This window comes from Falco peregrinus, chromosome 1, assembly GCF_023634155.1.
Source record: "Falco peregrinus isolate bFalPer1 chromosome 1, bFalPer1.pri, whole genome shotgun sequence".
NCBI classification, from domain to species: domain Eukaryota; kingdom Metazoa; phylum Chordata; class Aves; order Falconiformes; family Falconidae; genus Falco; species Falco peregrinus.
In genome coordinates, this window is record NC_073721.1 from 81,086,238 (window position 1) to 81,109,507 (window position 23,270).

The window sequence follows — 23,270 nt, forward strand, 5'->3', positions numbered from 1 at the left end:
CCTGTGAGAGACAACAATGATTTCTTTCTTCATCTTATCAGCTGTAATTTTTTTTTTTCCAGTGGAAAAACTGCTCTTTGTGGTAACATACATACACACACTATATTTAACAGCATGAAAATTCAAACTTGATGAAGGTATTTAGGTGTTATTGTAAAATAGTAGAAAAAGTCACAGATAATGTATGACAAATATATACTGTTTCTCTGGTGGGGCAGGAGTGAGAATATGAGAAACACTGACTAGGTTGAGTGGTTGCTTTATATTCCTGCCATTTTATTACTGAATTATACAATCATGGAAATACACCTTATCTGCTCATCAAAAACCTATTTCATTTTGAGAAAAGAAAAAAAACAAAACAAAACAAAAAAACCACAAACCACCAACTGTGCTTACCACATCAATCTAATTTATAAACTTTCTGATACAAGTCTTGAACTTCTAAAAATTCTGGAGTACTCAATCAGCAAGGATGGAATTCCACCCTCTTCTTTTCAGGTTTGTTCTTTGTTTGGTTTTGTTGTTTGGTTTTGCTGTTTTTCTTTTGGGTTTTTTTTTTGGGGGGGGGTGGGGTGGTGGTTGGTTTTTTTTGTTTGGTGTTTTTGTTTTTGTTTTTTTTTTATTAAATTGCTGGTATTCTACTGTAAACATCAACATGAAAGAGCAGACACTCATTGCAAAAATATTACCTGGTATTTTCACCTACCTGTACAACACCACAGTCTTCTCAGATCCCTCTTTTCCTGCCCAACAGGGATTCCTATTGTGCAATCACTGAATTACAGAAAAGTAATTTGAATGCAACAGCCACACAATCCAAACCCCACAGCATTTGACATTGTATCAATATCTGACTTAGCTCAGTCCAGTTATACTTGTCAAAACAAAGCTTTCCACACAGGAAAAAGAACCTGATATGATTTTTGGCTTTACTAATGAATACTTCAAATAAAACAAAATGTAGCGTGTAAATCTTAAATTTTATCCTGGTAATTCCTTCATCTGCCCATCGAATTAAGGTAGATGAATCCTATCCCTTAAGGACTGAATTAAACCCCTTTTATTCAGTGAATTGTGAAGCAGATGTTAGGCTTGGTGATTCTCTTCAGGAGAACAGCAGTATTTGTTAGGGAGATACAGTGAAAACAGCCTCTGTTTTTCCTCAAAAGCTAATAGGTATAAACCGTTACTACGTAACAGGAATCACAGGAAAAAGACTGTCTGGGGAGCTGTTTATTCCTCTGATCTAAACCTATGGATCAGCTGGCAGAAGTCCAACTTCAGACTTGAATTCTCTTTCAGTACAGATATTCTGTAAAACAGAATTGTCACAGGTACTCTATTTTTCCAAGAGCCCTGTTCAATTTATGTAAAATAGCCCTTACAGATACAGTTACTTGGACATACACAATTTCTCATGCATGTCAAAGGAAAATTCAGAGCAGTTGTATAATTCTGGATTTCCTTCAGGAATACATCCTGCTTAACTCCCAGCTAAAGAACACTCCTTGATTGATTTTCAATTCTTCACTTGATATGAGAACTTCTATCATGGCACAATTGCACTAAAAGCAGGGGGGGGGGGGGGGGGGGGGGGGGGAGGGGGCACGGAGAGTCAAATTGATCCATGTGTTAGGAAAAAAATGAACATTACTAGATCAGACATGCTCAAAAAACACAGAAGATTCTCGTTATGCCTACTTTCTGCAAAAGAGTGAATGACTCTCTTGCAGAAGGCAATGAAAGACTGTGGCATCATTGTATTATGGAGATTAAAACGAACAAGCATCCTCAGGGAAACCAAGGAGAAAATTAAAAGTAAATAGCCAGCCACACACAACCTGCCACATTGTGTCTACAAACCACTTCACGAGCAGACGAGCAACTATTTTATTTCTCTGTCCCAGGAACCTGAGACTGCAGGTTTGAATGTTGCTCTATCCAGAGATGCTTGTTTGCTGGGTTGGAACAGAATTCCTTCCTGTGCTATGCATCTTCACCAGCAGAATAGCAACATGCTGACTTACAGTAGTGCCAGCAATATGCAGCTAAGCAATATTTCTCCTGAGTGAATTCTGGGTCAGACCACGCAAGAATGGAACCACAGGGGAAACTAAAAGCTTCAGCTTTTCTAAAGGCCTAGCAAAAGCAAATGTCACAGCTGGAAGAAGAAGCACAATGTTCTCTACATGTAGTCATACTGTTTTACTCCACCAGGACCAGAAAATGTTTCAGACATCCCACACCCCTGTCCCAGATATTACTTCATGCCAGAAAAATAAATTTAATTTGTCAGTTTAAATGTTGTGATGTGATCATTATCTGTGCCTGAATGTCTACCAAACAAAACAAAACAAAAAAAAAAAAAAGGGAGGGTGGGGAGGGGAGTAGTTTTACTAATATCCCTTATAATGAGCAAAATAAATACTGTGAGAGTTATTAGGGTTTTTTTTTAATACTGAATTATATCGTTCTTGCAATGAAGAGAGCAAGGAATAAATAATAGATTATAATGAAGTTATAAATATCCTGCATTTTCTACCACCACTGCTAGCTCTTGGCTAGAATCCCAGGTCATTAGCGGATGTCTGTGATTCCATGTGAAAGGAAAGAACAACATAAAATTAGTAAGTTTTATTGTTTAAGGCAGCAGGGACAAAATCAGTTCTCAGCTGTCTCTCTGAAAATAACCACCATTAATTTTGTGAGAAGATAGGGGATGGAGATGGAAAAAAGAATGTTCCTTGACTTTATTACAAGGGCATGGGAGCAAAAAGTAGTGATCCAAGTTTTTTGGTAATCCAGTAGGGGCTAACAATCATCTGTAACACTTGGACAACAGCACGATATCATTATCAAGATTAGATTTCTGCTTTTTTCCTTTCAGCTAGAAATGAGTATTCTCTTTTCACGTGTCAGCTCATTCAAGTTGATGTTTTTGCTATTAGATCATCAGCTCTTAAAATTACTACACTGGAAAACAGTTCTTAGGCCTATAAAATATACCTTCCCAGCAATAATCTCATTTCTTCACCTTCATATAAGAGACTTTTTTTGCATTGCCAGAAGAAAGTAGAAATGAAACAAAAGAAATGACAAGACATTGAAAATACTAATTTATATAAACAACTCTTTTAAAATACCACTAGAAATTCTACAAGGCAGATTCCATTTGTAAAACTATCAACAACTGAATTTCAACAGTACCCAAACCTGATAGGCTTCACTTCATGCTTCTGAAAGCAAATTTCCTGGGTTTGTCATTGTTTAATCTGGGCTCGCAAGCACTCATGGAGTTTGGTAGTGCTTGGTCTCAGTTGCGCCTCAAATTTCAGTTTTTGGTAATTACAACTATGATAGCTGTTGGAAAGATACACAGTAACAGTTTCAATAAAGTATGTCTTGAGTTTCATCTACATAAATACTATAAGCTAATAAAAGAATCATAGAATCATTTAGGTTGGAAAAGACCTATTAAGACCATTGAGTCCAACCATAAACCTAACACTGCCAAGTCCACCACTAAACCCTGTCCCTAAGCACCACATCTACATGTCTTTTAAATACCTCCACGGATAAATAAAAAAAAAAAAGGGGGGGAGGGGGAGGGACACGACAAACAAAAAACCCTAAAAAGCCAAATCTTCTTGAAAAACTGAAAATCTAGAAGTACAGATTTTGAGTTCCACTGAAAACTGCATTAAAAAAATATTCTCTTTAGACTTTAGAAGATTTTAAAAGGCATAAAAATACAGCAGCTACTTAAACAGTTCCATTTTTAAACTTTTTTTTCACTGTCCAAGCTCAGAACATTAAAATCCAAATAAAAAGCAACTACCTTTGCAACAACAGAATTTTCCACTTCATAACAAATTAATTGTATTATTAGCAGCATATGTAAAAGGGGTTTCAGATTTCTTGTAGTAATTTGTTTCCCTTTAAGCACACAAGTAAATGCAGTTTTACTTGCCAAGTCTGGGACTGAAGAATCTGCACTTTTCACACAGCAATCAGCAGCAGCTAAGCAAAGAAAGGAGTGGCTTACCCTGTTCTCTTACTCTGGTGAATACACTGGTTGTCTTGTCAGATTCAGCCAGGGAAAAATAAATCCTTTGACTTAAGTTGTTACAGATGTATTAAAGGAAGAACCAATTTTTAACCTGATTCTATAATACAATATAGACATATATTTTGTTTCTAATTTGGGATATTAAGCAAGCTATAGCAGCATTTTTGTTAATAAAGCAATTAAACTACTCTTTTTATGATGATACTGGACACACCAGAAGTGTTGCCACTTTAAGACGAAAGTCTATATTTAAAGTAAATTATGCTTCCATAATTGGAGAGATGAGAAGGTTTAAAGGACATTTATTTATAATACACAGTAGTCACTTCTACTTTTGTATTTCACAGAAAGAAAGTAGATTAATGTATTCCTGCTAGTTTCAGGCAATAGACTTAGGACTACATCTATTTTAATCATTAGAAGGACTTTTTTCTCTGTTGCTTGTTTTCTTAAAGATACAAAAATACATACCTTTTGATAGGAAAGTTTGACCAGCTTTTAGAATATGTGCAGGGCTTATTGCTAAAAGAACAGGTTGAGAAACAGATACTTCATCAACCCCACTTGCATACATATAAATATATGTGTGTATATATATATATATATGTTTCATCCCACACTTATAAGTACCAGCTATCTTCATTAAGCATGGTTCACAAGGGAGGAATCTGCAATCACTGTTTTCACAGGCACAGAGACAGATATAGAATCACAGAATAGTCTGGGTTGGAAGGGAACTTTAAAGGTCATCTAGCCCAACCCTCTTGCAATACACAGGGAACAATGATACAACAGTGATGCTTCCGCTGAGTAAAGGTCTTTACACCAATGGAACTATTTTTACACCTGTGTTTTGAAATACCTATCTGACTACTCAAGGACTAAATGTGCACAAAAGAGATATAAAGGAAAAAATTTATACACTTGTACAAATTCAGATATTACTTCAATTTTTATTGAGAAGAGTGAGAACCAGTCATTGAATCCCCAAATGAGTTTCTTGACCATGGTTCAGTTCTTCAAAGATTCTTGCAGAATTGAAGCTTCGTGGGATTTTTTTAAATTACATTTTAAAAAAAATGCCGTCTACAGTGCGTCCCACAACTTTTTAAAAAAAGGTTTGGAGCTGTACAAAATCCTCAGGGAAAAAAAGTTCTTTCTACATGTATATGGTTTTAGCAGCTTCTCGGAAAATCCAAACAACAGGAGGTAATTTAAGGTCACTTAGGAGTTCATGGAGAGCTCTTGGCATCCTATTGTCAAGAACGCATGAACAATAAAATTTGCCAGGACCAGTGGTTGAGTAAATTGTTAATTCTGATCTTTTGCCAGGTCACTGGCCTCTGTTCATTTCCAGCTTACAAGTACTGGGGGCCTGCATATTAACAGCCAAAGGTGCAATGAGCAGTCACAGCACACTTAATTAGAAATATTGCATTAAAAAGGCTGCAGGGACTATCATTTTCTTCTATTTTTGCTCTCCTAGTGACAGAAATTACTTAGGCTGGACATAACTGCTTCTTTCTACTGTTCTTCTCTTCCCCACTCACTTCATACCACACCAACCTCAAAACGAGGCAAGCCATACTATGAAGACAGCTCAGTGCTTCTTACTGCACTTTGCTTAACTAGACAGAAAGCAAAAAGCAAGCTGGTGCGTGTCAACCAGCCCAATAATTCCATAAAGCAAAAGATAAACCCATACATTTTCAAAAAGAAAAACGTGCAGATCTGCTACAAACAGAGAACAAACAGGCATCAGAAACAGGGAATTCCCAAGTCCCAATTAAGGTCACATATTTCTCTGTCATTACAAACCCAGTAGTAAACCAAAACCTTGGTATTACCAGGATGAAAAAAGAAAGACCCTTTGGCAAACTGTCAGAATACCCCCACCCTCATAATATTATGACAAGACATTTCCTGTGAAGACAATACTGGAGTTTTCCTCTCAGATATGAGGCTTTCTGGGATTAACAAAAAAACCCCCCAAAATAGGCCCTAAAAATATTCAGAGGAACACACTTGATTGCCTAAGAAAAACAGCATACTTTTACCCTGGAGTAATAAAATAAATGAAAAGGGGTTTAGTTTTGGGGTTTTTTTCCCCTTTTAAAATGAGAAAGGAGGAAGAAATTTCATCAGCATTTAAAGTTCTTCCAAGCTGAAGATGCATTAAATTTTATTTCTTTACACATTAAAATTTTGTGCTATGCAGCACATTAAAATAGGCAAGAAAAGCACAAGCAATGGGCAGAGAACTGGTAGTTCAAAATAAGGGATTTTGAAAGGATTGAAATGTAAGCTATTTATGTATTTACACTGGGTTTAAGTAACTATCCACCCTTCTGCATATACTTTCCAATATGTTGGTACAATACTCGTTTTAATGAAGTGTAGATTTTGCCACTTATAGTTTGCAACTTAAATTGTCAGTTCTGTCTCAAATTAAGTTTACTATATTAAGCATATGTTAAATCAATACATTTTAATACATGTTCCTTAACTCTTTTTTTAACACAAATGTCTTATTACAACAAACTGATTCAGAAAAAGGCAGGTTCACACACAACCTGAGGACATACTGGAATATGACAACCTAATCATGCATATTTCTGCTTCCACTATTTTCTTTTAGACAGAGAACAGTTGCATTATTGACATAACTAGAAATTCAGTTATTATATTGTTTCCGTTTCAAAAGATTATTTAATATAATGACCACATGCCTAAGTTACTGGATGATTTTCAGATAACTGTGCTGTTTAAGGCAATGATCTATCTCCCAAGGAATTCAGCTCAGGCTTCTCTCTTTTCAGTGTAATAACTTACAGCAGAAACATTGAGTGTTTCTTACATTCAATATATATATAGTCTGCTGTCTTAAAAAAAAAAAAAAAAAAAGGCCCCAGCATCTGCAAATTCTTCGTTTTTAAAAATGGCTGCCAGCTTCGATCAAAGCTGCACAAACAGGTCAAAGTAGCACCGTGCTCTGTATAAATTAGAGCATTTCACTTTTAACACTTCATATTTTATTAGTCCCTCAACCATTTTTAAAAAGTCAAAGTCTGATTTGAAATGGGTTTTTAAAACATACTTTTAAAATATTATTCTATGTATATCATTGTTTCCTCCAGATTTCCATCATCAAATAATTTTTCTCTCCAGGTCCTTTTCCTCATTTTTAGAAATTACCTTCTGTTAAGTGTGCTTTTATTCTATGGTAAGTAACAATAGAAAAAATAGTTAATATTATGGCAAAATATTTTTGAGTAACATTATTTCATATCAGTATTTTAAATTGCATTAATAATTTCATCATTTCAAGATGCTTCCTTACCCACTAACTGCTATCTTAATTTTGTATATACTGCATGTACAATTCTAGCAAATTAGTAATACAGGTCTTTCTATTTAAACGAACGCCAAAAAAAAAATTATTGGAAAAAAGCATAGTTACTAGATTGTTGTTTAGGAAGCATAGCATGGAAAACTTTTTGTACGCTACAAGTTTTAACCAAGTTTATACCACTTTAAACTCAACAAGAGAACACTTTACATTAAAATATTTCAGCCAAGTCTATTGAAAACTTCTTCCAGTTCCTATTTAGATTATTTCTTGAACTAAAGGTGTACATCTTATACTGCCTCATTAATAACATTTTACAGTTGCTAACTGCACTGCAAATTGAAAGCAAATTTTGTTGATGCTTTGTGCATAAAGGTATCAGTGCTTACACTACTGACTGTAATAAATTTATGAATGTATAAAAACTTCTGGTAGACAGTAAGAATACTTTTTTTATATTAGAAGCAACTTGCAACTCATGTCATTCCTTCTGGGAGGAAAAATGGGGGTAGAGGTTAATTCTATACAGAGCTACTCTGGCATTTTCTGTGAGAACACAGCATTTTCTGAGTTCTCAGCCAGTGTTACATGGATGACTTGCGAACTGTGTCTGTGATGGAAATGGTTGCAAGGGCTTACCTTGCAGCCTGAGCTGTTTCTTACAGCTGGGTCTTAGAAGCATAAAAAAGGACCTAATGAATTTCTCTTTCCTTCAAGTGACAAATTGTCTCTGCACCCTGCCTAGCCTTTTACTTCTTATTAATGTTTCTTAAAGAGTTTTATTCTAAATAGCAGCCATTCACTACCACAAATGTGTTAATTTTGTCCTATTTCTGTCTGCTATCTCTTCCTGACTCCTACCCTGTTTTTTTTCAGGGGGGAAAAAAAAAAAAAAGAAAAAAAAAAAAAAGAGTCTGAGAAATACTTCTGTATCTGTAACAGTAGCAAAAAAAAATCAGGAGGCTGAAAGAATACAAAAGGAAGGTAGAAAACACTAAAAATTTTCAGAGATCCCTGACATTGTATAGACATGCTAAAGAACGTGCCCTCGTGTTCTGGGATGCAATGTCGGGTGCCTCAATTGATGAACAAATGTAGAAACTTGCACAGAAAGCGTGCTATACAGAACCAGCTCTAATGGTAAATCCATCTTTAAAACACAAGCTGCAGGGACTCTCGAAGGCTGGTATACAGACACAGGAAATGGATTTATACAGTCTCACTGTCAAAGGGGCTCCAGATTCCTGCTCAGTTGTATCAGTCCCAGAACAACATCATGATGCGCGTGCTACAAGCATCTTGTGGACAGCATATTAAAAGAAGAAAAAAGTTTTGATGCTTAGCATGAAACATAGCCATTAAAACAAAAGGTGCTGAACTGCGTGCAACAAGTTTCAGCCCCCATAATTAACTCTCCACCCCTAATCCCTCTGCTGGGAACAGAACCAGCTCCCATCACGGCTTTAGGTCTGCTGCTGGTTATGCACTGCAGGCGATCTTGTACCCCACAAAGACACAGGCAGGTATAATGCCAACATAAAACGTGATTACTTACTTGCCCCACAAATCTGGAAAGACAGAGCCAGAGGCATATGTCTGAAAGACATTCTCCCTTCTCCGAGTGATAACTTCTAGTTGCTTGCAGAAGCATTTCAGAATCACTTACAAAGAGGGTGGGCTACAAGCACTTCTGACAGGACCATGGAATTACAGCTGCAACACTAGCAATGTAAACACCCCCCACCCATATGTCACAGACCTGCCTACCTTCATCCTATCAACTACTCTCAGCCTCCAAAGCAGGGTGGCCACATGCAAGCTGCCTGTCAGCAATGGTCACGGTCCCTGTCAGTTACTGGACGGTGTCTAGAAAGTGTTATAAGAAGTACCAGCTATCCCAGCCCAAACAGTACCAGGAAGGAGCCTTAACAATTTAGCAGTATAGATAACCAAGCTGCAGAGCACAGGGAATATTCCTGGGCATTAAACGGGGCCATTTTATTTACTTGTACAGATACAGACTCAGTTTGGTATGAGGAAAAACCCATAGACTCCAAGTTAATAAAACAAGGTGACTTTCAAGTCTGTTTTGCTCTCTCTTTTAACTCAGCATGCCAATAACATTCAGCTGTAGAAAGGCACTTACATTCATAATAAATAGAATAGAAAGATTACATTCCATACACTGTAATAAGCAATAAATTTATGCAAATGACATGCAGTAGGATGAGACAATAAAAGCATTGTGCTGTATCAGAGTCAAACACACAGGAATGATGTAAAGGAGGACAGCGTGAAGAGCTGGTAGCAAATTTCTACAGTCCTCTGAAATATTTGTGTTTTCAAACTAAATGTATCTTTAAGGCATTCATAGTTCTTTTGAGTTTCTGCTGAATTCAAGTTTAAGTTAAAAATACCAAAAGCAATTTAAAGCCTGGGCTTAAGTAATCTCATTCTTCATATATAGGAATCAAGAAGGTTGCCAATTTTCTGAACGTGAGCTGAAAATTCAGCATTAGTTGGTTTAGAGTTATACACTAAAAATAACTAAAAGGTGCTACAATATTAGTTGTCAAAAAAATAAAAAGGAACAAGTTACAGCCTCAGATTGCAGACTAGAATATTTCCCGGTTGTTAAAGAAATGTGATGATTTTTGGCTTTAAAATGCTAAATAGCTCCACCAAACCCATTCATTTGATTGGAATTTAAAAGTAAGGACTGGAATATGTGAAAAACTCAATGTTTCAATAATAAATTTGTATCAACTCACTTTCTAGATTGTTAATATGATCCCACCTTTTTTTCCTATTTCAAAACAGCTATGAGAAATGCTCTTAGTTCTAATAAAAAACAAAAGGAAAACAACAAAGAAAAATATAAAAGCGAGTGGGTTTCAGATTTTGTTTAGCTAATTAAAAGGTCAGTGAATTCAGACACATTTCAAAGCAGAACTTGTGTTCTATTAGGAAACAGGTTACAACGTACAGCAATTAAAAATAAATTTTATATATAAGTAATTCATTAACTACTGTGTCTATTACTTTCAGTCATTAAGAAACAAGATGCAACTAAGAGCATCAAAGAAAGATAGACTAGAAAACAAAATGGCCTTGGAGCACTGTCAGTTATTCGAGCAGCATGACATGAACGATGCAGGGTAACCTGAGTTAACCAACCATAACCATCAGCAATAACACTGCCTGTGTACATCAGGTCCTGGAGATGATGTGTGAGAGGGAGTGCAGAAGTCCAAAGCCCAAGCATGTGGGTCACAACGCCAACAGCTAAAGGAGCACTTTTCAGTTCTGCACATAGAATTTGTAGGTGCGTCTCTCCCATCCCAAAGGGATATATGCTTCCAAGCTACTATATAAGGAAGCTCTTTTCATCATACTTCCAAGGTTCCAAGTGCTCAGGTTACATTTATTGGTCATGCCACAAAATTATTATTGTGATCTTTACTGTGAAGGTCATAGACAGGTCCAATAGGGCTTGCTTGAAAAGACTGGGCATCATTGCTTTAAGAGATTTTTGGCTTTTAAAATCCATCAGGAAACCTCTTTCTTCTACAATGAGGATAACAAAAAGTATTACCCATTGTAGCAGGTTTGCATGGCAAGGTTTTGGTAGCGGGGGGGCTACAGGGGGGGGCTTCTGTAAGAAGATGCCAGAAGCTTCCCCTATGTCCAATGAAACCAACGCCAGCTGGCCCCAGTATGAACCCACTGCTGGCTAAGGCCAAGCCCATCAGCGATGGTGGTAGCACCTCTGTGATAGCATATTAAGAAGGGGGGAAAAAAATCTGCACCAGCAAGAGAGAGGAGTGAGACTATGTAAAAGCAACAACTCTGCAGACACCAAGGCCAGTGAAGAAGGAGGGGGAGGAGGTGCTCCAGGCGCCAGAGCAGAGATTCCCCTGCAGCCCACAATGAAGACTGTGGTGAAGACCGTGGTGAGGGAAGGCTGTCCTCTTCAGCCCATGGAGGGTAACAGTGGAGCAGATATCCCCCTGCAGCCTGTGGAGAACCCCATACCCAAGCAGGTAGATGCCTGAAGGAGGCTGTGATCTGTGGGAAGCCCATGCTAAAGCAGGTTTGCTGGCATGACTTGTGGACCTGTGGGGGACCCACGCTGGAGCAGTTTGTGAAGAAATGTAGCCCATGGGAAGGACTTACACTGGAGAAGTTAACAGAGAACTGTCTTCTGTGGGAGGGACCCCACACTGGAGCAAGGGAAGAATATGAGGTGGAAAAAGTGGCAGAAACGACATGTGATGAACCGACCAGAACCCCCATACCCCTGTGCCACTTCTGGGGAGGGGACAGAGAAATCAAGAATTAAGTTAAGCCCAGGAAGAAAGGAGGGGTCAGGAAGGTTTTCTTCTGATTTGAATGGTAATAAATTACACCAGTTTTCCCCAGGTTGAGTCTGTTTTACCCATGGTGGCAATTGCTGAGTGATCTCCCTGTTCTTATCTCGAACCACAAGCCTTCTGTTGTATTTTCTCTCCCCTGTCTAGTTGAGGAGGGGAGTGATAGAGCAGTTTTGGTGGACACCTGGCCATCAGCCAGGGTCAAATCACTACACCCATGAAGCTTTCAACATTGTTGTTCTAGCCAAAAGAAGTTATCTATTCCTAAGTCTATGAGCAGTTTCTCAAATCCGTTTTCTGGTATGATAACAGAACACACTTCGCAAAACCTAACACAAGATAAAACATGTCTCTGTCCCCCTTCAAAGCAACTGGACCTTTCCTGAACGTTGCTTTGCCGAAGCCCAATTTAAACACACCTTGAAGGACCTTCTACTAAAATCTGGGCAAAACTTGCAAAACATTTATGGTCTCAGAAAAGAAGCTACCAAAGCAAAAAGCATAAAGCAGTCTTGCACCAGTAATTTGAGCTCCTTTTCTTTTTAGTTGTATTCCAAACAAAACAAAGTCCTAGAGACACTTCATTTTCAAAACCACCTATGAAATACAAATACAACCTCCCTGAAAGCTTGCCTACTTTAAATCCAATACATAATTCCCTGCAATTTCATATCTCTGCTTCTCCAATGCTAAGGCTTTCCTTACCCACTGATGTCAAATTACTGACCTCTGCCTATGAAATAATAAAATTATTTTAAATTTATAAATACAAAGAAAAAGAGGTAGCCCAAAGTAATTCATTCTGGCCTGGATCCTTACAGTTCCTTAATTTTTCAGACCTGATGCTTTATATGTAGGTCTGGCACATGGGATGAGGCACATACTCTTTACAGACTGACTCTTTTCTTCATAAGAAAAGCTGGCAACAATACTGTAAAGGCACACAGTATCAATGATACAATCCATGTATACACTCGTAAAGACATATGTTGTGTTCACAAGAGGGATGTCTGAAAATTCAGAATGGAAAACCTTGCAGTAACAGCAGAGCACAAGCTGGGACCCTTCTTAAAGTTAGTAGATGTAGTTTGAAAGCAAGTCACTCCTTACAGGCACAAAACAAAATCCAGGAAAATATTCATTGCCATTCAATATCTCAGGAATGAATCAATCCTTGCTGGATAGGTTATAAATGGTCCATTCCAAAACTTATTAATCAACTATTTCATGTGACAGTGATAGTCTGTTAAGACATACTTCAAAATACATTTGCCAATCTAAGATACAGAACATCATCTCTTCTGCTTCAGCTGAGAATGTTCCGACATTGTAACTCTGAAGTTATAAAGAGTGAGAACCTCATCATAGCATATACACTTGGGGGTAAGGAACCTTAAACTGACACTCAAAATTTTTATTTTCATGTGGTGAGGCTACTGTGTTTCTAGACTGAGTTAATGTTATTCCTTTTCACTCTTACACAATTTAGGAGCACTGGCAACAGAATCTACTTTAGCAGAAAAGCAACAACTGAACAGAGATGTTAATTTTGCTTTTCACATATGAGCACTCAAGGGCCAGAGTTTTTATTAATTAAAAACAAAACAGAACTGGGAGTCAACATGCAGGTGCTCAGATCAAGCCAAAAGGGTGATTCATTCAGTTTGTGTTCAAGCCCCCCCACACATCTTTCTGAGGCATATCATCTTAGCTAACAGAAAAATACAAGAACAAGCACAAATCTATAAAAAAGGGACGTCCTGGTTTTTGCTATAATATAAAGGAACAATTGCTGTTCGCACCAAACACTTCAATAAGCAGTAATAACAGAACACATGCATATTACTTAGGTTTTTCAGGCCTTAGCTACTTAAGCATGCAAGTCCAATCTCATGGCTGCAACATGTCAGAAACAGGGCACATTTTCAGAAATAAACAAAATAGCTGTGTTGAACTTGGTCACAGCTGCTGCAATAAACATATCTCACTATTCTGTACTAGCACAGTCCTGCCCAACAGTATCTTTCATAAGCCAGCTGCCTGCTAAAACCACATAAAACCCCAAACCCATAAAATAAAACCCCCAAACCTGGCCCAGTCTCCCACTAAAAGTCTGTCAGCATCCTTCCATCCAGTTACTACAGAACTCACAGATCTATATGATCTTGGAGACTTAGTTGCTAAGTTCATATTAATTTTTCAGTAATTTCAGTTCCCAAAAGACCAGCCTAACTGAAATTATTCACACAAAATTGCCAAGATCGGAGGAAACCCACTCCAGGTTAAACACTAGTCTCAGATCAATCTGCTACCTTGGAAGAACCATTTATATAACCTTCCATTCTGTGTCCAGCCACACTGTGGAAGTACTTGCAGATGAGTAAGGGAACCTGTTTGCAAAGCAGAAAGAGTAAGGAATGCTCCTCAGATTAAAATAAGAAAAATGTATCACTACTTTATGAGCATGGAAAAAAGATCAGTATGATCACATAGAGGAATTTTATTTGTGAATGTTAATCTGCAAGTAAGAAAGAACAATCAACATCTGCATACAGCTTATCTATATAACACTGTTTTTTAAAATACACCTCCATCACTAGAAGTTAAAAAAAAAAAAAAAAAGTCATCCTTCCAAATGACCATATGCTGTCAAGTTACTTCAGAAAGCTTACAGGTCACCAGCACCAAGTTTCTGGTTTTACTTGTAAGACACACAAAAATCACCAGGTTTATAGGAGTAACACAGATTGTGAATGAGCAGGTTCACTGCAACGTGCATGACAACTGACAACCCAAAGCAATTGTTATTCTTTTTCTTCTAAGTTGCTGAATGCACTTACACATCTTTTCAATACTATTTAGTGAATTATACTGCCTGCATATTGTAAAGAATGTGCTCTAGGTATCTAGTAAGTAACAGTCAGTGCCTATCAGGGACTATGAGCACTAGCAGATTGAACAGTCAGAAAATATCTCATTTCATAGTTTGTGAAACAGTTTATTGATTTCTCTCAACTTGTTACCAATATTAAGCTTAATCCTTTCTTGTGTACTCCTGTTTAGGCTTCATATTTTAACTGCATCTGCATTAAATTATAATTGCACATGTATGCATATGACTATATAATTATTTCTGTCAATTAACTCAATGTCTCAGTTACTTGAAACTAATTTTTTTCTCCCCAAAACATATTTTTAATGTTATGCATGGTAAACTCAAAGTCAACTTAATTCTTCTTTGTCTTCCAATAAAGCCTGCTTTGAAATTTGCAATTATTCATGACAATTTTCAGGTAAGTTTTCTGAAAAGAAATCTTGGTATAGCCAGAAAGAACGACCTTATTAGATCACAAACTAAACACAGCAGCTGTGTTGCTGGCAGAAGATATGTAGCACGCACTCACGGTGGTTTCCCTCCCTCCATCATAATCCATTATATAGTGATCCAATTATTGCACAAAAAGCCTTTTTCTTATAGCACGCTCTCCTTTCTACTTCTGTTTCACGCTGGTTCAGAGAAAAAAAAATCATCTTGTGGATGGAATGCTTACTGCTTCTCAAATATTTAATGAAAAAAATGTCATTTACACCCACAACCACTGCCGCCTCTTCTTTCTGTCTCCTTCTACACCAAGGGGAGTGGGGGTGCAGAGAGGCAGAGAGAGAAAAGAGAACAAATTGAAGGATTTTTCAAAATATTTAAATTAAACCTTTATTATGTCATAATTTTTAGAATTAAGCACATATGCCAGATAACAGTTTTTAATTTGTCTTGAGAATTCACAAGACAAATAAAAACTTAAATCTCACAGGGAACGTATGGAGGCACAGAAGTATCACAGACTCAGCTTACAAAGGAAAGGTCTCTCAGTTAAAGTTCTTCAGAAGTGTGACTACATTTGCATTAAAAAAAAAAAAAAAGAAGAAAAAAGAAAAAGTACAGTGACTTAGTTTGACAAAGGGTGGGAAAGTATGTTGCAATGTTTTGCTTCCAAACAATACTGTTGTGTAACTTTTCTAAACTTTTGCAGTCAGCAAACAAAAAAAACCCTCCAAAAAACAAAACAAAAAAGCACTGCCATATTGAAGATCTTGCATATTAAAACAAGCACATCTGCTGCTTCTATTTGCTTTTTGGTTATACTCTGACAAGGAGGTAAGAAAAGCATTTGCTTGCCTGCCTCTTTCCCCAACTATTTTTCTTAGCTGGAAGTAGTATGAAACCCAACTATGCTGGGAAGTCAAATGTGATAAAAAACAATTATGGTACTTTAAAAACAAATAAATGGGAAAAAATCTGTTTAAAAGGGTCATGTGCATTCACTCACTTAAGCCATCAGCAACCCCCATTTCTGCCTTCAGAGCACAGAATAAACCCCAGTCTCCCCAATGAATCTATTTATAAACAAAGATAGAAATAATTAGATAATATGTTTGAACAGAAAGGAGTTCTTCCTAGCATACATTTGGAATGGACAGACAGGCATAGAGAACCTGTGTCACTTGTCATATAAAGTTTAGAAATAAACAACTTTAAATTTAACACAGTTTTGCTTTTGGACAGTCTTATAAAACCCTCAATGGTTCAAATGCACAGTGGAAGTGCACCAAAAACCAGAATCACAGTTATTCTCTCACTTATATTAGTAAGCCAGTGCTGAAGAACTGGGGGTGGGGGGTGGAAGGGAGTGATAAGGTCAAGAAATTAGGAGCAGTTACTGACATTTGCAATAAGACTTGGTTTTGTACCCTTACTGCTTTCTCACTGTAAAATCATCCTGATTCGTTAAGACAATGCTTGTCACATGTGACATCACAGTGCAATCTCCACATACAGGGAAATCCACATGAATTTTCAAATGAAGATTTTTATTTTCTTTTTTTTAATAGGCAGCCACTTCTCATCAAACAGACAATGTAATATTTCAGGGGGAAAGATGCAAGAGTATATCATCACTCAGCTACTTATAACAGCCTCAGTGCACTCTCACATTTCTTGTATCTACCTTATTTTTGTTTGGTCACAGCCTTTTTGGTTGAGTGCTTTTATGACTGCATCTTAGAAGGTTCAATGAGGGTCATAACGTTACTGAAAATTATAATAGTCAGAGACACAGTGAAGGAAGATACACACCTGCATAAACCTAATACAGTATGCCAAACCAAAATAAAATCCTTATCAAGTCAAGCCCAGAAATCCTTGACCAATATGAATATCATTTATGTCATTCTTTTGACAGCCTGAGTAAAAATTCTGAAGTCTAAATTATTATTTCCCTTATAAACATTAACATCTCCATTTAACTGATGCACTAAGGTACAAAAACTAAGCTTGAGATCTACAAAAAGTGTTTCAAGAAAACCCAGTCTGACATTTGGATCCCACTAAAAATCAGTGCGAGTTGGGCACTTAAACACTTTTCTAGATTTCTCTCTCTACCATTCAAAGCCTATTAGCCATGGGATGTATACCTCTTATCAAAAAGAACAGATTGCTACACACCAGCTATCTATGGGAACTGCTGTGTGTAAATACCTGCTTGTACATCCTGTGGGTCAGCCTGCCCACCGTGCTTACTGTGCATACACAATAACCGGATGGGTAGGATGGCTGGAGGGAAGCTGTGAGGACTGGAGCTATAACAACCAGCTACAAGAATACTTAATGCTTGCATGTGTTCCTTTAGCCTTAAGAATACCCTTGTGCAGACACTTTGTTTAACTGCACTTGCATTAGATCAAGCTGAACTATTCTTTCTTTTTGTCAGTAGGATTTAAATGGGCATTTACTTAAGTTCCGCAACTGTTTTAAACATTTTCCTTTGCTTGATGGAGCTAAAACAGACCTGAGGAGTTCATTAAGAGGTACCTTAGGTTTTAAAAAGGAAACTCAAAAGATTGAAACAGACTGTTCTATGCCAGACAAAAATTAAGTAAGTTTAAATTTAGATGCTTGTCTGCAGGACAACTATAAAGGTCTCAAAGCACCTACATATTAATTATCATATTCATCCAGCAGAATGAATCAGTAAGCCTGAATCTGCCTATAAGAATAAAAGTTATAACCCTAAATATCATTATCACACAGTATTTTTACCAGAAAATGGAAATATGTCATGAATCTCTATTAAAGGATAATCCCATAGTTATACAATGGCCAAAAACTGATGGATTTCAAATGTAGTCTTTGGAAAACAATCCTGAACTACACACAGCTTCCTGAAGACATCTGTGGAGGAAGGGTGCAGGGGAAAAGGAAGCAGTAGTCACTTCTACACAAATGTCCCCTCACTTCTACACAAATGTCCCCTGCTACTGGTCACCTTCCAAAAAAAAACCCCAAACCCAAAAAACAAACAAAAACCAAAACCAAAAAAACCTCCCAAAACACAAGAATGCAGGAAGACATGGTGAAACTACTTCATTTTATGGAAGCAGTAAAGCCCAGGTGCAGACTAAACTAATTCTGCAGCAACATGGCACAGGGAAAAATCAACAGTTTGTGTCAAAAATGGCAGGAAAAATAACATCACCAGAAGTATTACAGGTTCTTGTGGGGGTTTTTTTTGGTTGGTTGGTTTTAGTTTTCTCTCTCTTTTTTTTTTTAAGAGTATAACTATATCTTGACAGTGATGGTGTGGAAGACCATTCCCTCGTTTATAACCATGGAAAATGCATGTTACGAATTGCAAAATTAAGATCAGAAAAACCATGCATAACCTTTTTCTCATAAATGCCTATAATCTTTTAGAATTTCTTTTTGTTTCTCATTTCATATTTTACCCATTAAATGTGAATTCATATTTATTTGTTGCAGTTCTTTCTCTGGTCCCACACAATGTTTTGATACTCAGTTTCTTTCCCTCATTCTACCCATGTAGCCTTAGTGCCTAGTTCATCCTCTCATACTTAGAATGATTTAACACATCTGATTCCTTTCCTTCTTCCTTTACTGGCTGGCAACTGGTTGATTTAGACAGTGACTCTTCCCTTAGGGTCTTTCTTAATTCCTCTATTCTGTTTATGCACCAACAAATCCACAAAAATTGTCTTTAAAAAGAGAAGGTAGGCTCCACTTTGGAAAGAACAGCACATCTGTGAAAGCAGATGAAAACCTTAGCTCAATATCAACGCAAAGCGTTCTACTGCCTAGTAAGAAATCAAAAGCAACAGGCCCAAGGATCAAAAACTGGCTGCCTAAAAACAGAGATCTCATTGTAAAATTTGGCATTCTACTTATCTTATGAATACTTGCATAGGTGAGCTATTGCAAAAATATTACATTTTGTGAAGAATTTATGTAACTTCCAAATGAAGACTAAGAATTAGGTTTGCTACTAATGGACTTCTAAATTAAGCTTATAAATTACTGGGTTATCATTAGAAACACCGTATAGCTTTATATTTCACCACAGTTAGGAGAGAAATAAAGAAAAAAGAACTCTGCCTCAGATCTAATTACTCAAATGTTTTAAATGTGAGAATAATATTTAATAACAATCAAAGACTATCCACTTGTACCTGAAACCATCTTCCAAAACCAATTACAAACCACCAGGTTCTCTCTGCTAAAAGGCCTGCTTCCCAGACATGAGTGATGTGCTCTTCCTTCAGTAGTCAAAAATCAGCTTTGTTTTTAATTTAGGAAACTCTCTTCTTTTCAGAGATATGACAAGGCTTACATTATTTATGTAATGCCAATCAAGAAAGCTTGTGTATATAATGAAGTGAGAATTATTTTTTAAATTCAGCCCTAAATAAATACATAGACAACATTTCCTAAAAATAATTTATATATTTGACTCTGTTTGCTCCAGCTTTTAAGGGAAAAAACATTTCCAGTTTCAGTGCTGTTAAAGTCAGGGGTGGGGGTGGGGTGGGGAGGTAAAGGCATATCATCTGTCACTTGGGCATTGCAAGTTTTACTAAATTGGTTCAGTTCACTGTATTGCAAGGTCTACTCTCCCCAAACTAAAGTGAAAAAAAACACACACACACCAAAACACCTTCCCAACCTTTTTTGTTTTCTTTTTTTAGATTAAAATAAGGCAATAGAAGAAATATTAACATGAATATATTAGGAAAAACAAACAAGGTGGGCAACATGTATTCCCATTTTGGCAAATACAAGTAGAACAGAGGTGGCAGAAAAAGCACAATTTTTATAAACAGAACAATAAATCCAAACTTTTCAACCAAACATTTTAAAGTACTTACACATGTGTGACTTAAGTCTGTCACAAGTACCTGTGAAATACATGATAAAAAAAAGGGGAATAAAATGCATTCTGTGTAGTCATCTCTGGAATGCAAGGCACTGGAACCTTAAGTGAGCAATGTTAACATCTGGAAGAAACTCTAAGAAGTATTCAGAGAAGTGGATTTGCATCTTGAAAATCATACTTTTACCTGAACACTAAGATTTGCAGCCCTTCCACTACTGTTTTGTTGTCACAGAAACCTTAATAACTGAAGAAACTGCAAGGACTTCATTTTATACATCCACCCAGAGGACAAAAAAGTTTACTACAAGAGAGCATTCTACAAAAATGAACCTGAAGGCAGATACTTTAATCTACTTTTCATCCTCAACCAATACACCAATCGTGTATTATAACTGTTGGCAGGACATCTTCAAGGAAAAAGCAATCCAAGGTCAGCTCATGAAAGCAAGCTTTTACTGGATGACAATGTTAACCGAACCTCCTTTGGCTGCTGATAGCATCGCTGCTGTAAGGAAGCTTAGAAATGTCAAGCTCAGCACTGAAGTAATGATTCAAAACATGGAATTAATACAATAAACTTCATTCATACAGTGTAAGGGGGCAAAGAAATGCACAAAAGCATGGTAAGATTGCAGTCTTCTTGCAGTCCTCTTCTCAAGGACATTTAAAGTATGCTTTACTGGTTCTACAATCACCAAGACAGGTAAAAGCCCAAGAAATTCATTTATGACTCCAGGCCCTTTAAAGCACCTGTCCATCTTTAAATTTTCCTTAACTTGATGAAATACATCTGTCTAAGGCTCAGTAACCCAATGGTTACATGAAGCAGCACTGGGTGCCCTTTCAGCCAGCATCAGGCACAAGTAAGGAAACTATGGCCCATTACTTAATTTTCTAAGGCCAAGGAGTTCATGTTTTCCCTCAGTGTTTTTATTACATAAAACTGTATTGTATGATAACACAAGGCTCTCCACAGTGTCTGAAATACCTACTCAGCCCCAGCAAGGAAGCTGCACTGTTTATATTGCATTTTACATTCTTTTTTGATCGCACTTGTATTTAACAACAACAAGAACAAAATATTACACTTCGTAGCCAGTATTTACATTTTCCATTTGGCAGTTCTGATAATTTTTCATACATAGTAGAGATAAAACTGACTTGGCAGACTGTATTTATCAACATTTCATCTACTGAACCATTTCAGCTAGAAAGCCAACTGTATTGTCAACAGCTCTAAGAAGGCTGTTTCTAAGCACAGTATGAGAGAAACTCACAAAGAACACAATCAAAATAACCCAGTAAGACAACATAAGGGGAATGACGGACCCCAGCAGTTCAGCACTCAAAGATTTGTTATTTGTAATTGTTAAAATGGAATCTTACCTAGTGCTGGATACTTTAGAAAGACAACTTACTTTTTTAAACACTAAATACACTTCCCAAGTTCCCCAAACTGCTTCCACACTATTGCACCAAGAACGAAATGGAACACAGTCAAGAATTTAAACTGTAGTTCTGGTAATTGCCAAATCTGATAGTTTTTCAAATGTTGACTCCCGTAAGTAAAACAATTCTGTGCTCATCACTACCAGAAAGACAAACTTCACCAGACTAGCTCAGCCTTAAGTGATACTTTCTGTGAAAACAACACAATTATACAAGTTGAAATTTCAGGAACAATCACACCAACAACAGACAAAGATGAAATGGTACAATTCTGAAGACCAAACAGAGGCAAAAAATTATTTTAATGCCAACATGTAATAAAATGCATGCATAGTGAAACATTTTGATAGTTCTGCTGTGCATTATATTTATTTGTAATAGATGTAATAATTCCTTGTTTATTAACAAAAATTTGTAACCATATTCAATTTAAATACTGAATCCTTCTACCTTCTTTCTTAATCAAACCTTGGCTCCTCAAGCTAGAAGTAATCTCCATTAATTATAAGAGGTTTCTGATGTTTCATTAATGAAAAGTGCTCTCAGAACAGTGTTGTATAAGTAAAATAAGTACTGTTATTTAAAGATGTGATTACTTCACTGTTGACCCTCTCAGAATTGCCTCAACACTCCTTCCTCTCATTTCAGAGCTTTGTCCCTCTAGAATCTGATCCCCCCACCACCCCCAAACAAAATGTCTCATTGCTAGCCTAGAGTCCTCAGATCATTGAAATTAATGATCACTACCAAAGTTAACATATCTAATGAAAGCATGCATTACTTGAAAAACAAGGGTATTACAGTCCTACTGCACCAACTTAAGATAAAAGGACCGAGTACTGTGGTATTAGAAACAAAATAAGAAAAAGATGGGGGCAGAAAAGAAAACAAAGTTTTAGGTATCCTGCGTCTCTGTCTCTTCCTGTGGATGTGATTATAAAGGACAAAACAGAATGGAAACACAGACATGAAGAACAGCATCACTTACCATTTCCTGAGATGCATACTTTGGATCTTCCGGATCAACTGACCAGTAGCAGTAATCAAAGCTGAAGGCGACAGTCTTCTCTCTCGAGTCCCAAGTGCTGTCAGGCCTACTGTCAACCTGACAACAGAAGGAAACAGACAGAAAAAACCATTCACTTTGAAGCTAACTGAAAAGCAAGCATTTTAAAACAGGAAGTTTAACTAGGATCTGTGCTGTGGAAAAGGAATGACAAATAGTTTATCCTCTTTATTAAATTTTCTTTGATGTTCAGAGTGATGCAGAGACCTCCATGACAGACCTGCTGAAGCCTTTTTGCTGAAGGGTTCATTTACTACAGCTAATATTGTAGTAAAATGTAGTAAAATGAAAGCGATTTAGTTAATCTTCACAACATCTACATACTGGCAGGAAAGCTCTATAACCCTTTAGATATTTCTCTGTCCTTCTGTTTCACCAAGAACCACATGACAGAAATGAGGCCCCAAGTGAGAAAACAAAACTAATATTCTCACTGCATAGTTGAAAACACAGGTCTCTTCCCCCATTTTCCCTTTGCTTTGTCATGGTTGCAAGCAAATGCTTCTGTCACTGGAACTGTGCGCTACAAACCTAACATTTACAGTTTAGTAATAATGACAGTGAAGCCTTTCTAGCATAATAGTCAGAAATGGTGACTGAAATTAAGGGAATTGTTTAAGTCTGTATAATCTTGCCCAAGTGACTTGTAATAAAATATATAAGCTTATGAACTATACATTGTTCTACTCATCAAAGGAGAGCAATGAGTCAAAACATTACACAAAATTAACACCAT

General features: G+C 36.9%; 1 protein-coding gene across 1 annotated transcript in view; it reads right to left on the bottom strand.

Moving 5' to 3' along the window:
* The window catches only part of STARD9 (StAR related lipid transfer domain containing 9), a 113,951-nt gene that overhangs the window by 74,415 nt on the left and 16,266 nt on the right, over window positions 1–23,270 (bottom strand). The window contains exon 3 of the mRNA XM_055793754.1: window positions 22,457–22,573. Within this exon, the coding sequence (XP_055649729.1) occupies window positions 22,457–22,573 (117 nt within the window). The remainder of the gene's footprint in view (window positions 1–22,456; window positions 22,574–23,270) is intronic.